The sequence below is a fragment of the Triturus cristatus genome, chromosome 9 (assembly GCF_964204655.1).
Source record: "Triturus cristatus chromosome 9, aTriCri1.1, whole genome shotgun sequence".
Lineage (NCBI taxonomy): Eukaryota > Metazoa > Chordata > Amphibia > Caudata > Salamandridae > Triturus > Triturus cristatus.
Window position 1 is genome coordinate 532,141,140 of NC_140592.1, and position 21,548 is coordinate 532,162,687.

The window sequence follows — 21,548 nt, forward strand, 5'->3', positions numbered from 1 at the left end:
CAGAGGCAACAGATGAAAGTGCAATCTCTTAGGTCCCAAGGGGGCGATGTACTGGTAGACGATGAAAGTATAGCGAAAGAATTCCGGAACATTTATGCAGAGATATATACGACACAAGAGCTAGATGTCCAGAACATAACCTCCTACCTAGAAGGAGCACATACTCCCAACATTGCTGCAGAGCAGGCAGCTTCCGTAGACGCTCCCACCAGGATTGATGGGGTAATTGTGGCGATCTCTCGTCTTAAGCCCTTCAAATCTCCGGGCCCGACTGCTGGCCAGCACTCTTTTACAAAGCATTTTGTCAGACTTTAGCCCCTATCCTAGGGCAGCTATCGTGGTCATTCCTAAGCCAGGGAAAGACAGGCAATTTTGTGGATCCTACCACCCCATATCATTGCTAAATATAGACATTAAGCTCTTCACAAGTATACTTGCGAAAGGGCTAGGCTCAGAGACGTTTTAATGCATGGGCAAAGTGGGCTCTGGCCCAGGGCCCCAGCCTTTCAGGGGGCCCCCTGACAAAGTCAGCTCTGTTCTCCAGAGTTTTGCCCTAATGACCTTGAATATTGCTTAAACAGATTGTTTTAAATACTGTTTTCCGTTAATTTATTTTTTATGTATTTGATGTGTGAAAGTCTAGTACAGCCATTTTGCAGAGAAATGTGCTTGTTTCATGCAATATACATAAAAAAGTTTATTTTAGATCAAAACAAGGCCTAACATATAAGAAATGGGAGGGCATCACAGAAATTATTTGCAGTAATATTGGTGAGCTGCTGCTGTGTTACAATATTGAAAACACACATAACTATCCCTGAACATTAGATGTAAACACATTTAGAGCCTTATTTATGAGAAGTGATGCATTGCATGATGGATGCGTCATATTTAATGTATGATGCATCATGTTACAGATACGTCAGTATTTCTGACATATCTGTAGGCGCAAAAGTGATGCATTGCTGGGGTATGTCTGAAAATAGACGCAACTCCAGCAATGTGTCCTTTCACATGGGGCTTGCTTGCATCAGTCTTACACCTGCTGTGAGGTAGGTGTAAGATATTGACGCAATGGCGTCCTAGAAGTGGCGCACTGAGTTCTCATAGATTTCAATGCGCCACTTCTACAAAGCTTTTTGCGGGGAAACACCCACCCTGCATACATTATACCTGGCGCAGGTATAATGTGGTGCAGGGGTTTAAAAAGTGATGCATCTGCCTAGATGCGCAACTTTGTAAATAGGGGGCAACATGGCACATTTTTTACGCTGCCGGTACGTCGCAAAAAGTGACGCACCGCAGCATAAAAGTGAAGCAAGGCCTCATAAATAAGGCCCTTAGAATTTGAACATGTGTTCCTTTGCACTGTCAGGGCCCTAATGAAATGAAATAGTGTATTTAATAAATCGTGCAGCTACTCAGACTAGAGTTTCCTGGCGCTTGACAGCGGGAGGAAAATGTGCGTAAAAGACCCATCAGTTATTAAAAAGCCAGGTTTTTCCTGAAAGAGTAGGTCTGTGGTTAGTCTCAGAGACTCAGGGAGGCTATTCCACAATTTTGCACCTAGAAAGCCGAGGGATCTGCCTCCAGTGCGGGCCCGGCATATTTTAGGCACGATGGCCAGGTTGGCATTGGAAGATCTTATGGGTCTAGCTGTTGTGTAGCGATTAACGTGCTTATTTAGGTAGCCGGCTCCTGAGCCAGGGAAAGCTTTAAAGAAGATGGTCATCGCTTTGAAGTCGATCCGTTCTTTTATGTGGAGCCAGTGTAGAGACTTAAGAATAGGGGTCATACTAGATCTGGGTTTAGGTCTCAGGAAGGCACTAGCCGCCGCGTTTTGTACCACTTGTAGGCGCTGGATAAGGAATTTGGGAAGAATGAGGTACAAGCTGTTGGCATAGTCAAGCTTTGATGTCACCAGAGCCAGCAGCACGATCTTTCTGCTCTCAAGCAGTAACAGTGGCAGGAATTATTTTAGCATCCGGAGTATGCCAAAGCAAACGCCAGTTAGATTTTAGATTTGAAAGCACATGGAGAGTGTCTTGTCTATGACATTTCCTACGTTTTTTATTTTCTCCTTTTCCGCGGGCAGGGGCGGCAGATCTTATGGCCACCAAGAGCTCCAGTAAGGTGTTTCTGGATTACCAAAGAAAATAACTTCAGTTTTGTAAGGATTGCACTTCCACTGATTGATCATAAGCCAGTTAAAAACCTTTGAGAGGCAAGACCTAATCATTGCCCCGTCAAAGTCGGTTCCTTTTTCACACGTAAAAATCAGCTGAGTGTCATCAGCATAGGAAACAATTTTGGCGCCCTCTTACTCTATCAGAAATGCAAGGGGGGATAGATATATATTAAAAAGGGTAGGACTGAGAATGGAGCCGTGAGGGACACATGCATTCATGGCCGGAACCGGGGATGAGAAAGGGAGGAGCCAGATGTCCTGAGATCTATTTGCCAAGAAAGATGACATCCATGTTAAGGTGGTCCCCCCAGGCCGATGTTAGCAAGTCTCTCCAGGAGCCTCTCATCTGGGACCGTATCGAATGCCGCCGGCAGATTGAGCAGTATCAGAATAGCCTTGCCTTCCTGGTCCAGCTTACCCTTGAGAAATTCAGTCACTTCCAGCAGAGCGGTCTCCGTACTGTAGTTACCCCTAAAACCGGATTGGGACTCATGAATGAGCTTGCCATCTTCAATGTATTTTTTGAGAGCCTGGTTTACATGCTTCTCTAGGACTTTGGAGAGGGCCGGAAGAAGGGAGATTGCCCTGTAGTTGGTAGGGTCCGTCGGTTTGGCCTTAGCCTTTTTTGTCAGTGGAAGAATCTTAGCATTCTTCCATAATTTCGGAATGTTGCCTGAGGCGAGGTAAGCATTAAAGAGCTGGTTTACCGTGGGGTTTATGGTGGAAGCTAATAGGTTCAGGATATTCGCTGGACATGGGTCGGTAGGAGAGCCAGACTTAATGCTTTGGAGAAGGGTCAGTGACTCTTCAAGCTGAAACTCAGGGAAAGCTAGTGAAGATTAAGCCTGGGCAAAGCACTACGCTACGCTCGCGTAGTTTGCGAAGTTCGCGCTACTTCGCACTACGCGAACTGCACGTAGCACAGTGCGAACACGCGTAGCGTAGTGTTGCGTAGTGCTGCGGTCATTTTTTGCTTGCTCGCGGTCCTCAACGTCAAGTTGGCGACCGCGAGCAAGCAAAATGACATCCCGGCGAGACTTTTTCCTTGTTCGCGATCAGCAACTGCAAGTTGGCGATCGCGAGCATGGAAAATAAACCTCCCGGCGAGATTCCCAACGCGAGGAGGTCAGATTTCTCATTGCGAGTGGTCGCGTATGCTCGCGACCGCTCGCGATGAGAAACTACCAGTTCGCGTTGTGAAAGCTGAAGCTCGAGTAAAAATCTACTCGAGCAGCAGAAAACTACAGCTCGCACTGTGAAAGATGCCATTTTCAATGATTGCACAGTGCCGGTTGCTTGTCCGCACTGTGCAATCATTGAAAACGACATCTGGCACAGTGCGAACAAGGTACTACGCAGTTCGCGAAGTGCTACGCGTAGCTCGCGTAGTGCGAACTTCACTTTGCGTAGCTTCGCGAAGTGCTACTTCGCGAACTACGCCCAGGCCTAGTGAAGATGGAGGATCCAAGAGGTGAAATATGCTATTAGAACCAAGGTAGAAGGCCAGTTCTTCCTCTGACGTTAGTGAAGTCATGTTGGATAACAGAGATCTTTTTGTGGATGAATTGAGCTATTTGCTTAGACCATTCTTCCGTGCATGGCCTTTCCTTTGTGCCGGCTTTCGGGCAGTAAAGGATTTAACTATACTAAAGATTTCCTTACTCTTATTTTGGGCAATTTCTATCTTGGTTTGAAAGATGTTTTTCTTGGCTGCCTTCACGAGAATGTAATGAGCTTTTAAGTTGTCTTTATACACCTTCCTGTCCTCAGGTGGATAGGATTTACGCCATTTCCGTTCCATTTTTCTACAATTTCTTTTGCTAGATCTGAGGGAATCATTAAACCATGGAGCTGGTGGGGCCGAACTCTTTGAGGAGCGGGAAACAACTGGTACCACTGCATCAATGTTGGTTCGGAGCCATGAATCTATTGAGGGTGTCTGAGTCGGGGCAGCCAGACAGCTCCGGTGAGGAATGACCGAGGTCATCAGCTAAAATCGGGATGGATAGTTTATGGAACGTCCTGTAATTAGGGTCCCTCTGCTCTGTGTTAGCCCGAGGGCTGTGGCAGAGTTGGGAATGACGAATTTTAATAGGAGGTGGTCAGATCAGATAATGGGAAGAAGTAAGCTTACTGATATGTCAAAGTTGGGAAAGATTTGGTCTAGAGTATGGCCCTTCTCATGGGTGGCCGAAGAAATAGATGGAAACGTGTTGCAGGCCTGCAGCGTTTCCAACAAGGAAATTGTTTGAGGGTCTTTTCCATTGTCCATATGTATATTGAAATCTCCCAGAATAAGTCAGTTGTTGTATTTTAAAGCCAGGGAGGTGGTGGCTGTATTAAGCGTAGTAATAAAATTTCCAATTGCGCTGGGAGGTCTGTAAATCAGAAAAACAGCAGTGCTGTGATTGGGGGATAAGGTACGGCGGAAGCCTAAGGACTCTGCGCTCTCGATGTTTTCCATCGGGATGGGAGAGCAGTCTAGTTTTTGATTGTATATTTTGGCGACACCGCCCCCCTTCCCAATCTCTCCTAAGGATTTTATAACCCGTAGGGATGGCCGAGGTGATAGTAGGGTTAGAGGCTTCAGACAGCCAGGTCTCAGTGAGAAATAAAAAATTAGGCTGTTCATCTAAAAGTAGGCCTTAAATGTGTGGTTCATGCTTTTGCATAGAGTGACAATTTAAAAGGGTGGCCTTTAAGTCCTCTATTTTCCTATTGTTTTTACACTTATTGTTGCGTGGGAGGATCTTGGGTGCGAGATTCCTGGGCTGGAGGAGAGACCAGTTGCACTTATTGCGTCGAAAGTCTACCTCCAAGCTCGGATCAGCCGCTGTACACTGACATAATGGTAGCCGCCTAAGGCTAAGCAGTTTTTTTCTATTGTAAAATAGTGGAAAAAACTCACCGGAGGGGAAATGGGCAGCATGGCCGGCGCTGGGCGCCTCCGGGACGCCTCACGGCACAGACAGGCTTGCCTTTGGCGTGCTCGCTGCGTTTGTTCGTTTGCATCGGGAATATATTGGCTAATGCATATGATGCAAACTGGATCGCTAACGCAGCTGAGGAAGTGGAAACTACGTTGCCAGAAGTGAGGATCCCGATAGTAGCCCAAGCCCTCCGCACAATCGGAGTATCAGCCGCAGCGGACCAGGACTGGAGGAAAAGCAAGATGCGAATCAAAGCAGCTAAGGATTTGTAGGCAAGCAGAATCAAGAAAAGTGCAAGTGTGCGTAGGTAGGAGAAATTGTTAAAAAGCAGAGAGTAATTCAGCCACACATATACAATTTAAAAAGTATTAATATAGCAGGGCAGGAAACACTAAATCTTACTGCTGTCAGCTGCGCGCGTCCGTTTACATCGGGAATATATAGGCTAATGCCTATGATGCAAACTGGATCGCTTACGCAGCTGAGGAAGCAGAAACTGCATGGGAAACAGGGGCTCAAATTGGATCATAAATTCAAAGCTGTTCTGAACAGGGGCCCCAAAATACGTTTGGCCCAGGGCCCCCAAAATCCTTAAGATGTCCCTGGCTAGGCTCCCTGATGCCAGGTATCATTGATCCGGATCAGGCAGGATTTATACAGAATAGACAGAGCAGCGATAATACGAAAAGGATCCTACACCTAATCGAAAAGACACATCACATGGACATGGAAGCACTCCTCCTAATGGTAGATGCCAAAAAGGCATTTGACCAAGTACCCTGGCAAAATATGGAGCAAACTCACTCCCATTTCGGAATTGGAGACCGAATTTGGGCCTGGGTAGCAAGCTTTTACGGCACCCCTACAACCTCAGTCAGGGTGAATGGCGTTTCCTCACACTTTCTCCATTTATAGAGGGACCAGACAGGGATGTCCATTGTCACCCCTTCTCTTTGCTTTATACATGGAGCCTCTGGCTCAACGAATTAGGGGCAATCGAGACATAATGGGCATACAGTACAGCGGGGAGAGGCACTCTATCAGCCTTTATGCGGATGACATCCTGGCCTCGCTTAGTAAACCAGATACATCACTCCCAGCCTTTTTGAGCGAAATATTCACATTTGGGCTGGCTTCGAGGTTTATTGATATAGTTTTATATAATGCCGAACATGACCCTGGAGGGTATCAGAGCGCTTTACATAACACTGTTCAAATACATTAGAGGGTTCCAAATAGACGTTGGCAAATCTAAGGACATTGCTCTGTTGTCCACACAAGACCGCTGACAGGAGCTTGAAGAACGATTCCCAGTGAAATTGGCTACAGAATCGCTCCCCTACTTGGGGATCCGTCTCGCTCCCACGATCGCGCAAACCACTATAATAGACTACGGTAGCCTACATAGACAAATTGGAGAAGACCTCCATAACTGGAAGCCCCATTGTCTTTCCCTACTCTGGCGAATTGCTGCCATTAAAATGCTTTGTATTTATTTCAGACATTACTGGTCTGCCCTCCTAAAGGGATGTGCTAACATTGCAGAAAGAGCTACTCCAGTTTGTGTGGGCAGGAGCTCAACCACTTATGAGACGGGAATTGAGCTATTTAGGTCTAGATGAAGGGGGATTAGGAATCCCAAATATACAATGTTATTTATAGGCGGGCAGGGAGAGCTTTCGAGGCATGGTGCCAGACCCCATGTCGCGCTGCAGGCCTCATGTTCGATGAAGAGGGTATAGTTTCCTTTTCACAACTGACCTATTCATAGGACACCCCCGCGCCGCACGGCCACCAGCTGTCGCGTGTGCCCTCCGCCTGCCTGCCGCTGCTCTCTGCCTTCCTGAGCCTCCCGCCTTCGGGCCACGCCCCCCCGCCGCCGCTCGTTGTTTCCCGCTTCCCTGCCTTTCTGTCGCTTCGCCTGATTTGTACAGTATTTTTTTGTTAGTTACTTGCTCTCCTTGCTAGGATTGTTGCCCCCCCCTGTACTGTTGTCCCCTGCGCCCACCCGCCCCGATCCCCGCTTCCCGCCGCCGGGAGTGTGGACACGCCCCCTTCCTCCCCGCTCCCGCCTCCCAGCTGCTCCTCCCTCCCTGCACTTGGCCATAAATGGCGACCGTGCAGCGCAGGTGAGTGTGACCTATTCATAGGACACCCCCGCGCCGCACGGCCACCAGCTGTCGCGTGTGCCCTCCGCCTGCCTGCCGCTGCTCTCTGCCTTCCTGAGCCTCCCGCCTTCGGGCCACGCCCCCCCGCCACCGCTCGTTGTTTCCCGCTTCCCTGCCTTTCTGTCGCTTCGCCTGATTTGTACTGTATTTTTTTGTTAGTTACTTGCTCTCCTTGCTAGGATTGTTGCCCCCCCCTGTACTGTTGTCCCCTGCGCCCACCAGCCCCGATCCCCGCTTCCCGCTTCCCGCCGCCGGGAGTGTGGACACGCCCCCTTCCTCCCCGCTCCTGCCTCCCAGCTGCTCCTCCCTCCCTGCACTTCGCCATAAATGGCGACCGTGCGCACGCGCAGCGTTGACGCGCAGCGGGCGCGCCGATTGTGCGCCAAAGGTAAGCCCGTCTGCGCCCGTCCGTGCCTGGCCCGTGCCCAGCGCCCGAACCCCTGGCCCCCGAGGACCCCAGCCCACCCGCCAGACGTACAACGCCGCCACCCTCAACGCACTCAACACCGGCCGAACCCCGGGATGCCACCAAGCCACCCCGAGACGCACCCACGGACCCTTCAGCTGCCTCGCCTGCAAGTTCACCTGCATCTGGACCTGCCCCGCACCAGCACCCGCCAAGCCGAACACCAGCAGCAACCACCTCAAGTGCATCCTGCTCAACACCCGCTCCGTCCACAGACACGCCATCGAACTCTGGAACCTCCTCGACACCACATCCCCAGACGTTGCCTTCCTCACGGAAACCTGGATGAACGACTCCTCAGCGCCCGACATCGCCATCCCAGAGGGATACAAGATCACCCGGAGAGACCGCGACAACCAGACTGGAGGAGGCATCGCCATCGTCCACAAGAACACCATCCGCATCACGACCAACACCGACGACACCCTGACTACCGCCGAACACCTACACTTCCAGATCCACACCGACCCCAAGACCACCCTCAGAGGCACCCTGATCTACCGACCCCCGGGACCACGCACAACATTCAGCGAAGACATCGCCGACTTCATCAGCCCGCACGCCCTCCCCTCCGCTGACTACATCCTCCTGGGGGACATCAACTTCCACCTGGAGAACAACAACGACCGCAACACCACCACCCTGCTCGATAACCTCGCCAACCTCGGACTCAAGCAGCTGGTGTCCACCCCCACCCACCTCGCCGGACACACACTCGACGCCGTCTTCTCATCCAGCAAAGACATCGCCTTCAGCCACGCCACTGGACTCCACTGGACGGACCACAGCTGCGTCCTCTTCACCTTCAGAAGAACCACGATCCACCACCACCAGCAACAGGAGGCTCGAAGAAGCTGGAACAAGATCACAGCCGACCAGCTCGCCGCTTCCCTGAGACAGCACCCCCCAGCCAGCTCAGCGAACCCCAGCCAGGCCGCCGACAACCTCACGAAGTGGATCAGCACCTGCGCGGATGAACTCGCCCCACTGAGGACCCCGCCCAACAGACCCGGCAGCAAGAAGGCCCCATGGTTCACCGACGAACTCAAGAGCTCCAAGAAGAACTGCCGAGCCCTCGAGAAAGCCTGGAGAAAGGAGCCAACACCGGACAACATGACCACCCTCAAGCTCGCCACCCGGAAGCACCATCAACTTATCCACGCCACCAAGAAAACTGCATTCAAGGACCGGCTGGACAACAACGCACACAACTGCAAGGAACTCTTCAACATCGTGAAAGAGCTCTCCAACCCCAACGCCGGAAACAACGACATCACCCCATCGCAAGACCTCTGCAACTCCCTCGCCTCCTACTTCCACAACAAGATCGCTGACATACACAACAGCTTCATCCCACAAACAACGCCCCCCACGACCGCACCAACGCCCCCCACCACCACCCTCAGCGCCTGGACCCCGACCAACACAGAAGACACCATCCACACGATGAACTCTATCCACTCCGGATCTCCGACGACCCCTGCCCTCACCACGTATTCAACAAGGCCGACGCTGTCATCGCACCCCACCTGCGAGACATCATCAACACCTCCTTCGACACCGCCACCTTCCCGGAGAGCTGGAAGCACGCCGAACTCAGCGCTCTACTAAAGAAACCAACAGCGGACCCCACCGAACTCAAGAACTACCGCCCCATCTCGCTCCTCCCGTTTCCAGCCAAAGTCATCGAGAATACCGTCAACAAGCAGCTGGCCGCCTTCCTCGAGACGAATGGATCCCTCGACCCTTCACAGTCTGGCTTCCGAGCCAACCACAGCACCGAGACCGCCCTCATCGCTGCCACCGATGACATCCGAGCCCTGCTGGACAACGGAGAAACAGCGGCCCTCATCCTCCTAGACCTCTCCGCGGCATTCGACACTGTCTGCCACCGCACCCTAGTGCAGCGCCTCAGCAACGTCGGAATCCAGGAGAAGGCACTGGAATGGATCATCTCCTTCCTCGACGGAAGGACACAGAGAGTCCGCCTACCACCGTACAAGTCAGAGGCCACCGAAGTCATCTGCGGCGTCCCCCAAGGATCCTCACTCAGCCCCACCCTCTTCAACGTCTACATGAGCCCCCTTGCGGCCATCGCACGCCAACACAACCTCAACATCATCTCCTACGCCGACGACACCCAGCTGATCCTCTCCCTGACCAACGACCCCGCCGCCGCCAGAGCCAACCTCCACGAAGGGATGAAAGACGTAGCCGAGTGGATGATGACCAGCCGCCTGAAACTGAACTCAGACAAGACGGAAGTCCTCATCCTGGGCTCCTCGCCCTCCGCCTGGGATGACTTCTGGTGGCCCCCCGCCCTGGGCACCGCACCCAAACCGACAGACCACGCACGAAACCTGGGCTTCATCCTGGACTCCTCCCTCTCGATGACCAGACAAGTCAACGCCGTCTCCTCGTCCTGTTTCAACATCCTGCGCATGCTACGGAAGATCTTCCGGTGGATCCCCACCGAGACCAGGAAGACGGTCACCCAGGCCCTTGTCACCAGCCGACTGGACTACGGCAACGCCCTCTACGCCGGAACCACCGCCAAGCTCCAGAAGAGACTCCAGCGGATACAGAACGCCTCAGCCAGACTCATCCTCGACATCCCCCGAAGCAGCCACATCTCCGGACATCTGAGAGACCTGCACTGGCTCCCCGTCAACAAGAGAATCACCTTCCGTCTCCTCACCCACACGACCAAGGCCCGAGCTACCTCAACAACCGCCTCAACTTCTACGCTCCCAAACGCCATCTCCGATCAGCCAGCCACGCCCTCGCCACCGTCCCCCGCATCCGAAGAGCGACAACAGGAGGAAGGTCCTTCTCATACCTGGCCGCCAAGTCCTGGAACTCCCTCCCGACCGACCTGCGCCTGACCCAAGACCACCTCTCCTTCAGGAAGAAGCTCAAGACCAGGCTGTTAGAGCAGTAGCGTCACCCCCCCTAGCGCCTTGAGACCCTCCGGGTGAGTAGTGCGCTTTATAAATGGCTTGATTGATTGATTGACAACTGCTATCATAGTATACCCTGCCAGAGACCGAAAGGTTGCCCTACCTCCAGGAGCGGCACTGGATGCTACATCCCTCAAATCTTCCCTCAATGAATAGATGGCTCACAAAATATGAGAGATGGCTGGTTACAAAAACAACGGATAAACGCTTGATCTCCGAATTATATACACTGCTGCGTCAACCTTGCCCTACACAGCGTACATCCAGTCAAAAACGGGAAATGGAATTGCGGAGAGAATTATCCAATAAGAAGTGGGCTGAGATATATTATCGATCCAGACATACAGCTCTGAATACATCCAGTATTGAGACCGCTACCAAGATAGCAACCTATTGGTATTTTACCCCAGTATGCCTTAACAAAGGGACTCCGGAGTGTAGCCCCACCTGTTGATGCGGAGCAACAGGCACACTTTTGCATTTGCTATGGGACTGTCCAAGTCTAACATCGTATTGGGCTCGGATCTTAGATGAAGTGGATGCACACTTTGACACACAGATACCACGGTTCCCCACATACACAGTTTAAAGCTTGTCTTACCCCCTAACCTATCCACTCAAATCTCGCAAAGGGAGGCAGATGGGGTTGGCGCTCGGCGCTGCGCTCCAGAACATACTTGCCCATTGGGGAACCTCTACCGTGCCTAAACACCTAGGTTGGCTGCACAGACTCTGGTTTATTCTGGGGATGGGAAGGATGTCGGCCACCCTCACGACTACCAAAGCCACTTTCAGTGAGATCTGGCGCCTGTTTCTTGCCCTTCTATTGATTGAATTTAGAGAGCTCACATGCCCTAAATATCTACAAATCCTCAGACTATCAGAGATGGAATAGACCTTGAGACAAGCAGAGGTCACATAGATTAGACCCACCTCACCAAAGCAGACATAATTTAGACCTCGTTGAAGGAGTACTAGGGGAGGGGAGAGAGGGGAGTTGGGAGGTGTTTTTGATTACTTTGTTTTTTAGTAAAATTCACATGGAAAGTGATATGGCGCTCATTGCTGGGATATGCACTATATTGACAGCCATGAGTGAATCATACTTAACTGTATTCTTATGCTGTGGATATATGTGAATACAAATATCTAAACCATAAAAGTAGGGCATGTAGACATTTAATGTTAAGATGTCATTACAGTGACTAGCACCCAAAAGCTATTTTTCACTGTGGCAGGCCTAGCTGTCCTATGTAGAAACCTGTGCACACATTAAAATAATAATAATGTATCTTAGGAGTGGGACTAGCTAGTAAAATAATTAAACATCTGTTTTAATAGATGTTAAAAATTCAATTCAATAGTGAGGTCGGGTTTGAATAAATATTAAGGAAAAGTAAATTTTAGAAAGTTACTTTTTCCCTGCCTGAAGTTCCGGGAGTCTGATTTTTGCTTGCTCTCAAACTTCTCCCAGCCACTAATTAGCATTTTGAGTAGGTGTGAAAAAGGTGTGAGATGCATCCTAGGAACAAACACTAGGATGACCTGAATGGGCAGAGATGATGCCTCCTAACCTCCAAACATATGCAGTGTTGGGGGATATGAGCATCATTTTGACATTTCAGTGTAAAATCCTTCTGGAATGTTAAAACCTGCTTCACTGGTCTGCTGGATTTATATATAACACTTTGGGACACATTTGAAAGGCAGAGAACAGCATGCCAAGATAATTATTGTGTATCCACTGTCTGGTTGCTGAAGGCCTGTTTTGTCCCATCAGACGTCTGTCTCTGGGTTTTACATATAGCACTACTGTGCACTTGCAAGGAAGGGAAACAGGCCCATCAAATCAATAATTATCTATCTATTGTTTTGTTGGTGGAAACCCCTTCTTTTGATCTACTAGACATTTTTCTCAGGGTTTATTGTGGGTACAGTGGCCTGCCCCAAACACAATTGGTATACTGTTATAGGCTAGAGGACACTAGAATTGCTATTGGACACTCTCCACTTACTCACTTGGCCCATAGAGCTCAAGTTCCATGTGGCTCAATTCTTTCTCCATCTTACAAATACCCAAAGTGGGTATGGTTGACCCAAGAACTTTCACCCCTTTGGTTAGGGTTTGCCCAGCAGTCCTTTCCACCCACTAGCTTTTGCCAACGATGAATGTGACCTCTCCAGACACCCACTTCAGAACACTGCTGGATCTAAGGAAGAACAGAAGAGGACTGAACACTTCTGGACCTAAGGAAAAACAGATGAGGATTAGACCTGCTGCCTGTGACCTCATAGGAGCCCTGAAGGACTGGACCTGCTCCCTCTTATACCTAGGCACACAAAAGCTGATGGGAGGATCTTTGAAATAAGTCTAACCCCTGGCAATCGCTCAGGTTGCATTCTAATCCATCTTTCTTTTGCCCACAATGCTACCACAGGTTAGACTCAGCTGCATGCAAATCAGTCAGTCTTGACCCTGCTTCAATAGGACAGTCCAGCCTGAATTGCCAAGCCAGGTCCTCTCCTCTCCGAAACGGAACACAAGCAACATAAGACCGGTATCGAGCTGATTAGGGCTCTTCACTCTGGTGCAGCTTGTTTTTTTTAAAATTTACTTTTGTGTCACCTTAAGTGAGATGGTTTTGCCCAGATGTGGGTCCTGTGCACACCGTGTCACTGGAGCCAAGCTATACCTGTCTGATGAGCCTTAACTAGTGTGAAACAGGTCCTAGATTGCTTGTGTTCCGGTTCAGGAAGTGCCTTTTTAAAAAAACAAATTATATAGTGACTGGGGATCTGTCAGTACTGGCTCATTCTGAGAGTACTGGCAGAGACGCTACGAGCAGTCAGAGACTGGGCCATGCCACGTGCTAATTGGGATCTGGTGAAGCAAGATGTGGATGATGGGCCAATTGCACATTTTAAAGATGTCACCTAAGTGTATGTGTTAGTTATTCTGTATGAACTACTGAGGGGGAAAGATATCAAAATATTACATGCATTTTTGAGAAATAAGTGGTCCAAAAACACAGAGCTCTCTATTGCTGGAAGTAAAGTTCCTCTTTCTCCCCTTCCCACCAGTAATACCAGATTCACAAAGTTTTCCATGTGTAAGTAGCACTCACAGAAAAACTCATACTAGTTTAAATTGCACGTGTAATTTTTCTGCAAAATTCTGCATTACATATGCAAAATACATATTTGTGTGCAATTTTTGCATATTGTACATAAGCTACAGAAACATAGGCTCTACATAGAAATGTAAAAGTAGCCATTCTTAGGGAGGTATAACAAGTGTGAGTAATGATATACAATGTAACTTAGTGAAATCATAACTTTGAGTTTCCCAAAATGTCAGACATGCATTTACCACACTTCTCAGAGCATCTAACTGACACCTAAATGAACTGTGTGTAGATGGTGTAGTATTTGCAATGATCCAGAATATTATGTGGGTTGTATGAAAAAGTGCTGCTGTTCTTAGGTGCAACCTATGCATGCTATTGTTTTCAACTTATGTCAGTCCCGAAACACTGTCTTCCTTGGCTGATTATCAGGGCCATGTACTGCTAGAAGTGCCTTTCTGTTTATCCCTTTGGCTTCTGGTTTCATATGTGTTAGTTTTCTGCTAAATTCATTGTTTGTTTTACTTAGTTCTGATCTTTTTTTCTTTAGGGCGAGGGAGGTAATAAGATGGAAGAATGCCATGGAGAACTTGTACTGGATATAGAAAATGGCACGATCTTCAGCGTCTCTAAATACAAGGGTCAAAGGGATCTTGGCTACCTCTGCCTAGAGTCTGACAAAGTTGCACTTTATCATAAAGGTACTGTAGCCTGCACTTCAGTGATTTCTGTTGTTAACTAGAATGCCTTCTAATCTTGCCTTCTAACCTTCTTCCTCTTTTTCCCCCACTTACCTGGAAAGCATTTCCACTTTTTTATCAAACAAATAATTGTTGTTGAATCTGTCTCCTTGGGAAACACAACAGTGGTGGATGGAATGCTTGCATAGGTTTTAATCTCTGACAATCCCTCGGGCCACATTCCAGTCCATTGTATTTCCCCCACTTTTCCATGTACGACAGAGAGCAGCACTATGCTAATGAAGCAGTGCTAAATGACAAAACCTGCCTTGAGTTTCGTACATAAACCTGCATTTATAAAGTGGCATGCATACATTCAGTGCATGAAAAGTGAAAATAATGAATGAGGCCTGGTTGAATACTTTCGGTCTAATGCATAATGTAAAAAAGATGAACAACTAATTCATGGTTGATTTAAAAGTGTTTAGTTTAGATTTGACCTCACTATAGAATTATGTACATTTAATTTGCAAAATGTGTTTTGATCTTTAAAAGTAGCATATATATTTGTGCTGAATTAACACACATTTTAAAGTGTAGAGAAAGCTGAAATACACAGCTTGTGATTTAGTTTGCTTTAGGAAGTCTCAGCACAAGACCTTGAGATAAGAATGGAATGCCTCCCCTTTCCTGTTTCTTCATGAGAGAGCTTCTTATAAATTACAGTTGTAGCTTGCTTTTATCAGTAATCAGTTGTTGAAAGAAAGCTTTATTCCTTTCATAACATAGAGTGAAACTGCAAAGCACACGTTTTTATTATTATTATTATAAAATGTATTCACAGTTTCCACCAAATAATACTTTCTTGTTTGAGTACAAGTTCTCTGTTTTAGTTTAAATAAATAGTTTCTTTAGCAGGAAGAGGAGATGAAATCAATTAGAGCAAAATTAAAATGTGTTACAAAAACTGGCCTGATTGATGACGTGAAACGTTCTGCAACTTCAATTGGACGAAGTATGAAGATCAAATGTCACATGCTTTGTTGAAATATATACTGGTTCCTAGCTTAGTGGTGTGGGGGCTTTTGCTTATTCTTTTTAGCAGGATGCTTGCAGAATCACACAGCTTTTTTTGAGTTCTGCAGAGATAGACCGGAGGGGCTGAGAGCAGCTTCTGTGAAAGACACAGAGAGGCAGACAGAGATGAAGCTTAGCATGAGGAGAGGAAATCAGCTGTAAGGGAACAAGGGTAGATGCAGACTTTGTGCTAAAAAAACCAAGATTTATTTGTCCTATGCTTATTTCTCTTTATGTGAGATTTTGCTATTATTAATTATTGATTCAGCTTTATGCTAAGCTCACTCTTGCATTATAGCTCTTGAAATCTTTGAGATCTGGCTGACATTTATGCCTCATTTTTCCATAGAAGTAGGTATTTCTTCCTTTATGGAGCACTTTGTATGCAATTATAATATGTTCTATATTGATTTCCTTTTTTTCCTATTTCCAATTATATAACCTGATTGATATCCGACTAATGAATGAAGAGTCAGATAAACCCTTTAAAGCTACTTTCAACTCTCATTATTGCCTTAAATATTTATTTGTATTTGATTTGCTCATGTTTATGCAAAGTCTCTTTTCGGTCATCACATGGTGGTAAAAGTCCATCACCTTTGAGCAGTAAACAAGAGTAGTGGTGTTTTGCATTGAGAGATTACCTTGAAATTTCTGCTCCATCAGTTTGGTAGCAAAGTTAGGGTTATACACCTTGACCAAAAGGAGCAGAGTTCAGGTTAATGCCTAAATGGAGCTACAAAGTAATTGCCCAAGTTAGGTAAATGTCCAGATCCTCAAAGTCCTGGTTCCAATGCCTAGAAATTGAAGACTGGCAAAGCGGTCCTGGAAGGTAATGCGAGAAGGCGATTGCTGGAGTGGTGTAAGTATGAATAGAGTTGTGAAATGTTGTTAATGTGCTAGAAGATAATATTAGTAGTGTTGAAAAAATAGTAGGGATCTGACTGATGATGACATTTTGCTAATTAGACTTAACAGAGACGGAAATGGACTTGTGACACTACAAAGAAGTTTATTTTATTTGTGTTTAATGTTGTGGTCTGTCATTGACCTTAATGGAAGTAATCAATCAATCAATCAATCAATCAGTGACACTTATAGAGCGCGCTACATACCCGTAGGGTCTCAAGGCGCTGGGGGAGGGGGGGTGCCGCTACTGCTCGAACAGCCAGGTCTTCAGCTTCTTCCTGAAGGAGAGGTGGTCTTGGGTCAGGCGCAGGTCGGCCGGGAGGGAGTTCCAGGTCTTGGCGGCCAGGTAGGAGAAGGACCTTCCTCCTGTAGTCGCTCTTCGAATGCGGGGGACGGCGGCGAGGGCGTGGTTGGCTGATCGGAGGTGGCGTTTGGGAGCGTAGAAGTTGATCCGGCTGTTGAGGTAGCTCGGGCCTTGGTCGTGTAGGGCTTTGTGTGCGTGGGTGAGGAGGCGGAAGGTGATTCTTTTGTTGACGGGGAGCCAGTGAAGGTCTCTCAGATGTCCGGAGATGTGGCTGGTTCGTGGGATGTCGAGGATGAGTCTGGCTGAGGCGTTCTGGATCCGCTGGAGTCTCTTCTGGAGCTTGGCGGTGGTACCAGCGTAGAGGGCGTTGCCGTAGTTTAGTCGGCTGGTGACGAGGGCCTGGGTGACGGTCTTCCTGGTCTCGGTGGGGATCCACCAGAAGATCTTCCGTAGCATGCGTAGGATGTTGAAGCACGCCGAGGAGACGTTGTTGACTTGCCTGGTCATGGAGAGGGAGGAGTCCAGGATGAAGCCCAGGTTGCGTGCATGGTCTGTCGGTTTGGGTGCGGTGCCCAGGGCGGGAGGCCACCAGGAGTCGTCCCAGGCGGAGGGTGAAGAGCCCAGGATGAGGACCTCCGTCTTGTCAGAGTTCAGTTTCAGGCGGCTGGTCGTCATCCACTCGGCTACCTCTTTCATCCCTTCGTGTAGGTTGGCTCTGGCGGTGGCGGGGTCGTTGGTCAGGGAGAGGATCAGCTGGGTGTCGTCGGCGTAGGAGATTATGCTGAGGTTGTGTTGGCGTGCGATGGCCGCGAGCGGGCTCATGTAGACGTTGAAGAGGGTGGGGCTCAGAGAGGATCCTTGAGGGACGCCGCAGATGACTTCGGAGGCCTCTGACTTGTACGGTGGTAGGCGGACTCTCTGAGTTCTTCCGTCGAGGAAGGAGATGATCCATTCCAGCGCCTTGTCCTGGATTCCGATGTTGCTGAGGCGCTGTACTAGGGTGCGGTGGCAGACAGTGTCGAATGCCGCGGAGAGGTCTAGGAGGATGAGGGCCGCTGTTTCTCCGTTGTCCATCAGGGCTCGGATGTCATCGGTGGCGGCGATGAGGGCGGTCTCGGTGCTGTGATTGGCTCGGAAGCCGGACTGTGAGGGGTCGAGGGATCCATTCGTCTCGAGGAAGGCGGCCATCTGCTTGTTGACGGTCTTCTCGATGACTTTGGCTGGAAACGGGAGGAGCGAGATGGGGCGGTAGTTCTTGAGTTCGGTGGGGTCTGCTGTTGGTTTTTTGAGTAGAGCGCTGAGTTCGGCGTGCTTCCATCTCTCAGGGAAGGTGGCGATGTCGAAGGATGTGTTGATGATGTCTCGCAGGTGGGGTGCGATGACAGCGTCGGCCTTGTTGAAGACGTGGTGAGGGCAGGGGTCGGTTGGTGATCCGGAGTGGATGGAGTTCATCGTGCGGATGGTGTCTTCGGTGCTGATCGGGGTCCAGGCGTGGAGGGTGGTGGTGGGGGGTGGTTGTTCGGTCATGGTGTGCGTTGGTTGGTTGTTGAAGCTGTTGTGTATGTCCGCGATCTTGTTGTGGAAATATGAAGCGAGAGAGTTGCAGAGGTCTTGCGACGGGGTGATGTCGTTGTTTCCTGCGCTGGGGTTGGATAGCTCTTTCACGATGTTGAAGAGTTCCTTGCTGTTGTGTGCGTTGTTGTCCAGCCGGTCCTTGAATGCAGTTTTCTTGGCGGCGCGGATCAGCTGGTGGTGCTTCCGAGTGGCCCGCTTGAGGGTGGTCCTGTTGTCCGGTGTAGGTTCCCTTCTCCAGACTTTCTCGAGGGCTCGGCAGTTCTTCTTGGAGCTCTTGAGTTCGTCGGTGAACCACGGGGCTTTCTTGCTGCCGGGTCTGCTGGGCGGGGTCCTCAGCGGGGCGAGCTCGTCCGCGCAGTTGCTGATCCACTTCGTGAGGATGTCGGCGGCCTGGCTGGGGTTCGCTGAGCTGGCAGGAGGGTGCTGGCTCAGGGAGGTGGCGAGCTGGTCTGCTGTGATCTTGTTCCAGCTTCTGCGGGCGGCCTGTTGCTGGTGGTGGTGGGTCGTCGTTCTCTTGAAGGTGAAGTGGACGCAGCTGTGGTCCGTCCATTGAAGCTCTGTGGCGTGGCTGAAGTTGATGTCTGTGCTGGAGGAGAAGACTGCGTCGAGTGTGTGTCTGGCGAGGTGGGTGGGGGTGGACACCAGCTGCTTGAGTCCAAGATTGGCGAGGTTGTCGAGCAGGGTGCTGGTGTTGCGGTCGTTGTTGTTCTCCAGATGCAAGTTGAGGTCTCCCAGGAGGATGTAGTCAGCGGAGGGGAGGGCATGCGGGCTGACGAAGTCGGCGATGTCCTCGCTGAATGGGGTGCGTGGTCCCGGGGGTCGGTAGATCAGGGTGCCTCTGAGGGTGGTGTTCGGGTTGGTGTGGATCTGGAAATGCAGGTGTTCGGCGCTGGTCAGGGTGTTGTCGGTGCTGGTCGTGAGACGGATGGTGTTCCTGTGGATGATGGCGATGCCTCCTCCCATCTGGTTGGCGTTGCGGTCCCTCCGGACGATCTTGTAGCCCTCTGGGATGGCGATGGCGATGTCGGGAGCTGAAGAGGCGTTCATCCAGGTCTCCGTGAGGAAGGCAACGTCAGGGGCTGTGGCGTCTAGGAGGTTCTAGGAGTAATGGGTCTGCCCTTGGCCTAAGAACCCGGGATATGCCGAAGAGCAGTCTGGATGTGGCATACATTAAGTGAAGTGCATTGTCTGCTGTTGATGCAGTATTGAGCAACAGCGATATTGTCAGTACTTGCGGAGGGAATCTTGAAGAGTAAAGACTAGTGGAGTTTTCCACTTGAAAGAGGGTAAAATTGCGCTGGTCGAGGTTTTACTGGAGTGAAGAGAATTCTTAGAGTATATGATTCTATCGTTTTCCTTTTTAGTAGAGCAGACAAACAGTTTCTATGTAGTCCGGCTTGTTAAAGACTTTGAAAAGAAGTCTGACGCTGATTTTGCAAAGGGAGGGTCAGTAGCAGGAGTTAAACTGACTGAAATTGAAACTGTGACAGGATTGGAGAAAATAAATTGCATTGAACTATTGCAGAAATGAAATTGTTTAAAGGGTTTAATAAACTTTTGAGAGGTAATGTGAAAAATTCAATTTTACTTGGTGATGCCCCTGAGGCAGAGGTTCCCAATCTGTGCGCCGCAGCACATCGGTGCGCCGTCAGAACTAGCCAGGGGCCCCGCGAACAGATGCACACCAGTCTGGGAACTACTTCTTAAGCCTTGCCATTCAATGTTCTCTCATATACTCCAGCATCCTTGTTTTTGGTCTGCCATTCCTTGAAATGAGTGAAGCAAACAGGAGGTGTACGTCAGTGAATACTGGAATTCGCCGGCGTCTTTATTTCCTGGGTGAAAACTCTTAGTTTGGCATTTTCAAAAATAATATTTATTTTTTACCATACAATGAATAGCAAAATGCCTATATCAGTGCGTTTCGGTTTTCAGAATGTATTTTATGCACCAAGTCGTCACTAGAGGAAGTCAAACATAAAAATGCTGATTCATCCGTATGGGGATTCTTAAACGTGTCACACTGGTTACAGTACACAAAGATCGATACAACAGGCCCATTAGACCACTATCTGCACAGGGAGAGAACAAGCAATATCCTGATTTGTAGCCTGCACTGTAGCCATGCAGTTACTGCAGTGGGCTATTAGAAGCATAAATATTACAAAATAATAAACACCACGGTCTATTCAAATAAGGCACATCACAAATGGAATTGTGATAGAATAATCATACTTCCTTCATAGTCCAAGGAAGAACGAACGTTTGAGTTCACCCTGACAGCATTGGAATCCACACAGATCTCGACTCAGCCTACTGAGCTAGAAATGCCAGCCAGTACATAAAAGAAAGCACAATAGCGCAGCTCCCTGGCTTCTTGATAGGAGCAAGTAGAATAAGGATCCCCGAAGGCAATTGCTGTAAAAACAATGATACGTTAAATATTCCATCAACCTTTGTTTCCTATTTGAAGGAAATTAAAATTCACCGTCCTTAGAAGTTGCAGAAGAGCAAACAGCGGAGGTGTAAAAGGATTTCATCCCCACAGTTTATTTCAACTTTTATGCAAATGGAAACATAACTATAAATGACGAGGACACAAACCAACACTGCAAACATGACATCCAATGTCATCCTGGATCATTTTTAAAGTTAACGAATAAGAACAAAGACAAATCAATAATTTATTTATTTATTTATTTATGAGATTTTTTGTGCGCAACTAATACCCTAAGGTGTCTAGGCGCAGCGAGATACTCCAGATTACAGCACAGATCAGACCGCATTCTCATTGATTAAAAAGCCAGGTCTTCAATAATTTGCGAAAGTTAATAAGGGTGGATGCAGTTTTAATGTGCAAAGGAAGTAAGTTCCAGAGCACAGGCGTTGTTACCAAAAATCTCCTGTCACCCCAGGTGGCCGTTCTTGTGCGGGGGACAGTCAAAAGATGGCTAGCTGCTGATCTTAGATTTTTTTTAGGGATGTACACCTGAAAAGCCTCTTTTAAAAACTTGGGTCCTATTTGATGAATGGCCTTATAGGCTATACAAAGGGCCTTAAATTTGATCCTGCTCTCAACCCTTAGCCAATGAAGATGGCGTATGGCTGCAGAAGTGGAATGTCGCCTAGGGATGTTAAGCAGGATCCGTGCTGCCATGTTTTGGAC

General features: G+C 48.8%; 1 protein-coding gene across 1 annotated transcript in view; it reads left to right on the forward strand.

Moving 5' to 3' along the window:
- ATG2A (autophagy related 2A) overlaps positions 1-21,548 on the forward strand; it is a 2,561,659-nt gene that overhangs the window by 1,044,121 nt on the left and 1,495,990 nt on the right. The window contains exon 21 of the mRNA XM_085625535.1: positions 14,388-14,538. Coding sequence (XP_085481661.1) covers positions 14,388-14,538 — 151 coding nt within the window. The remainder of the gene's footprint in view (positions 1-14,387; positions 14,539-21,548) is intronic.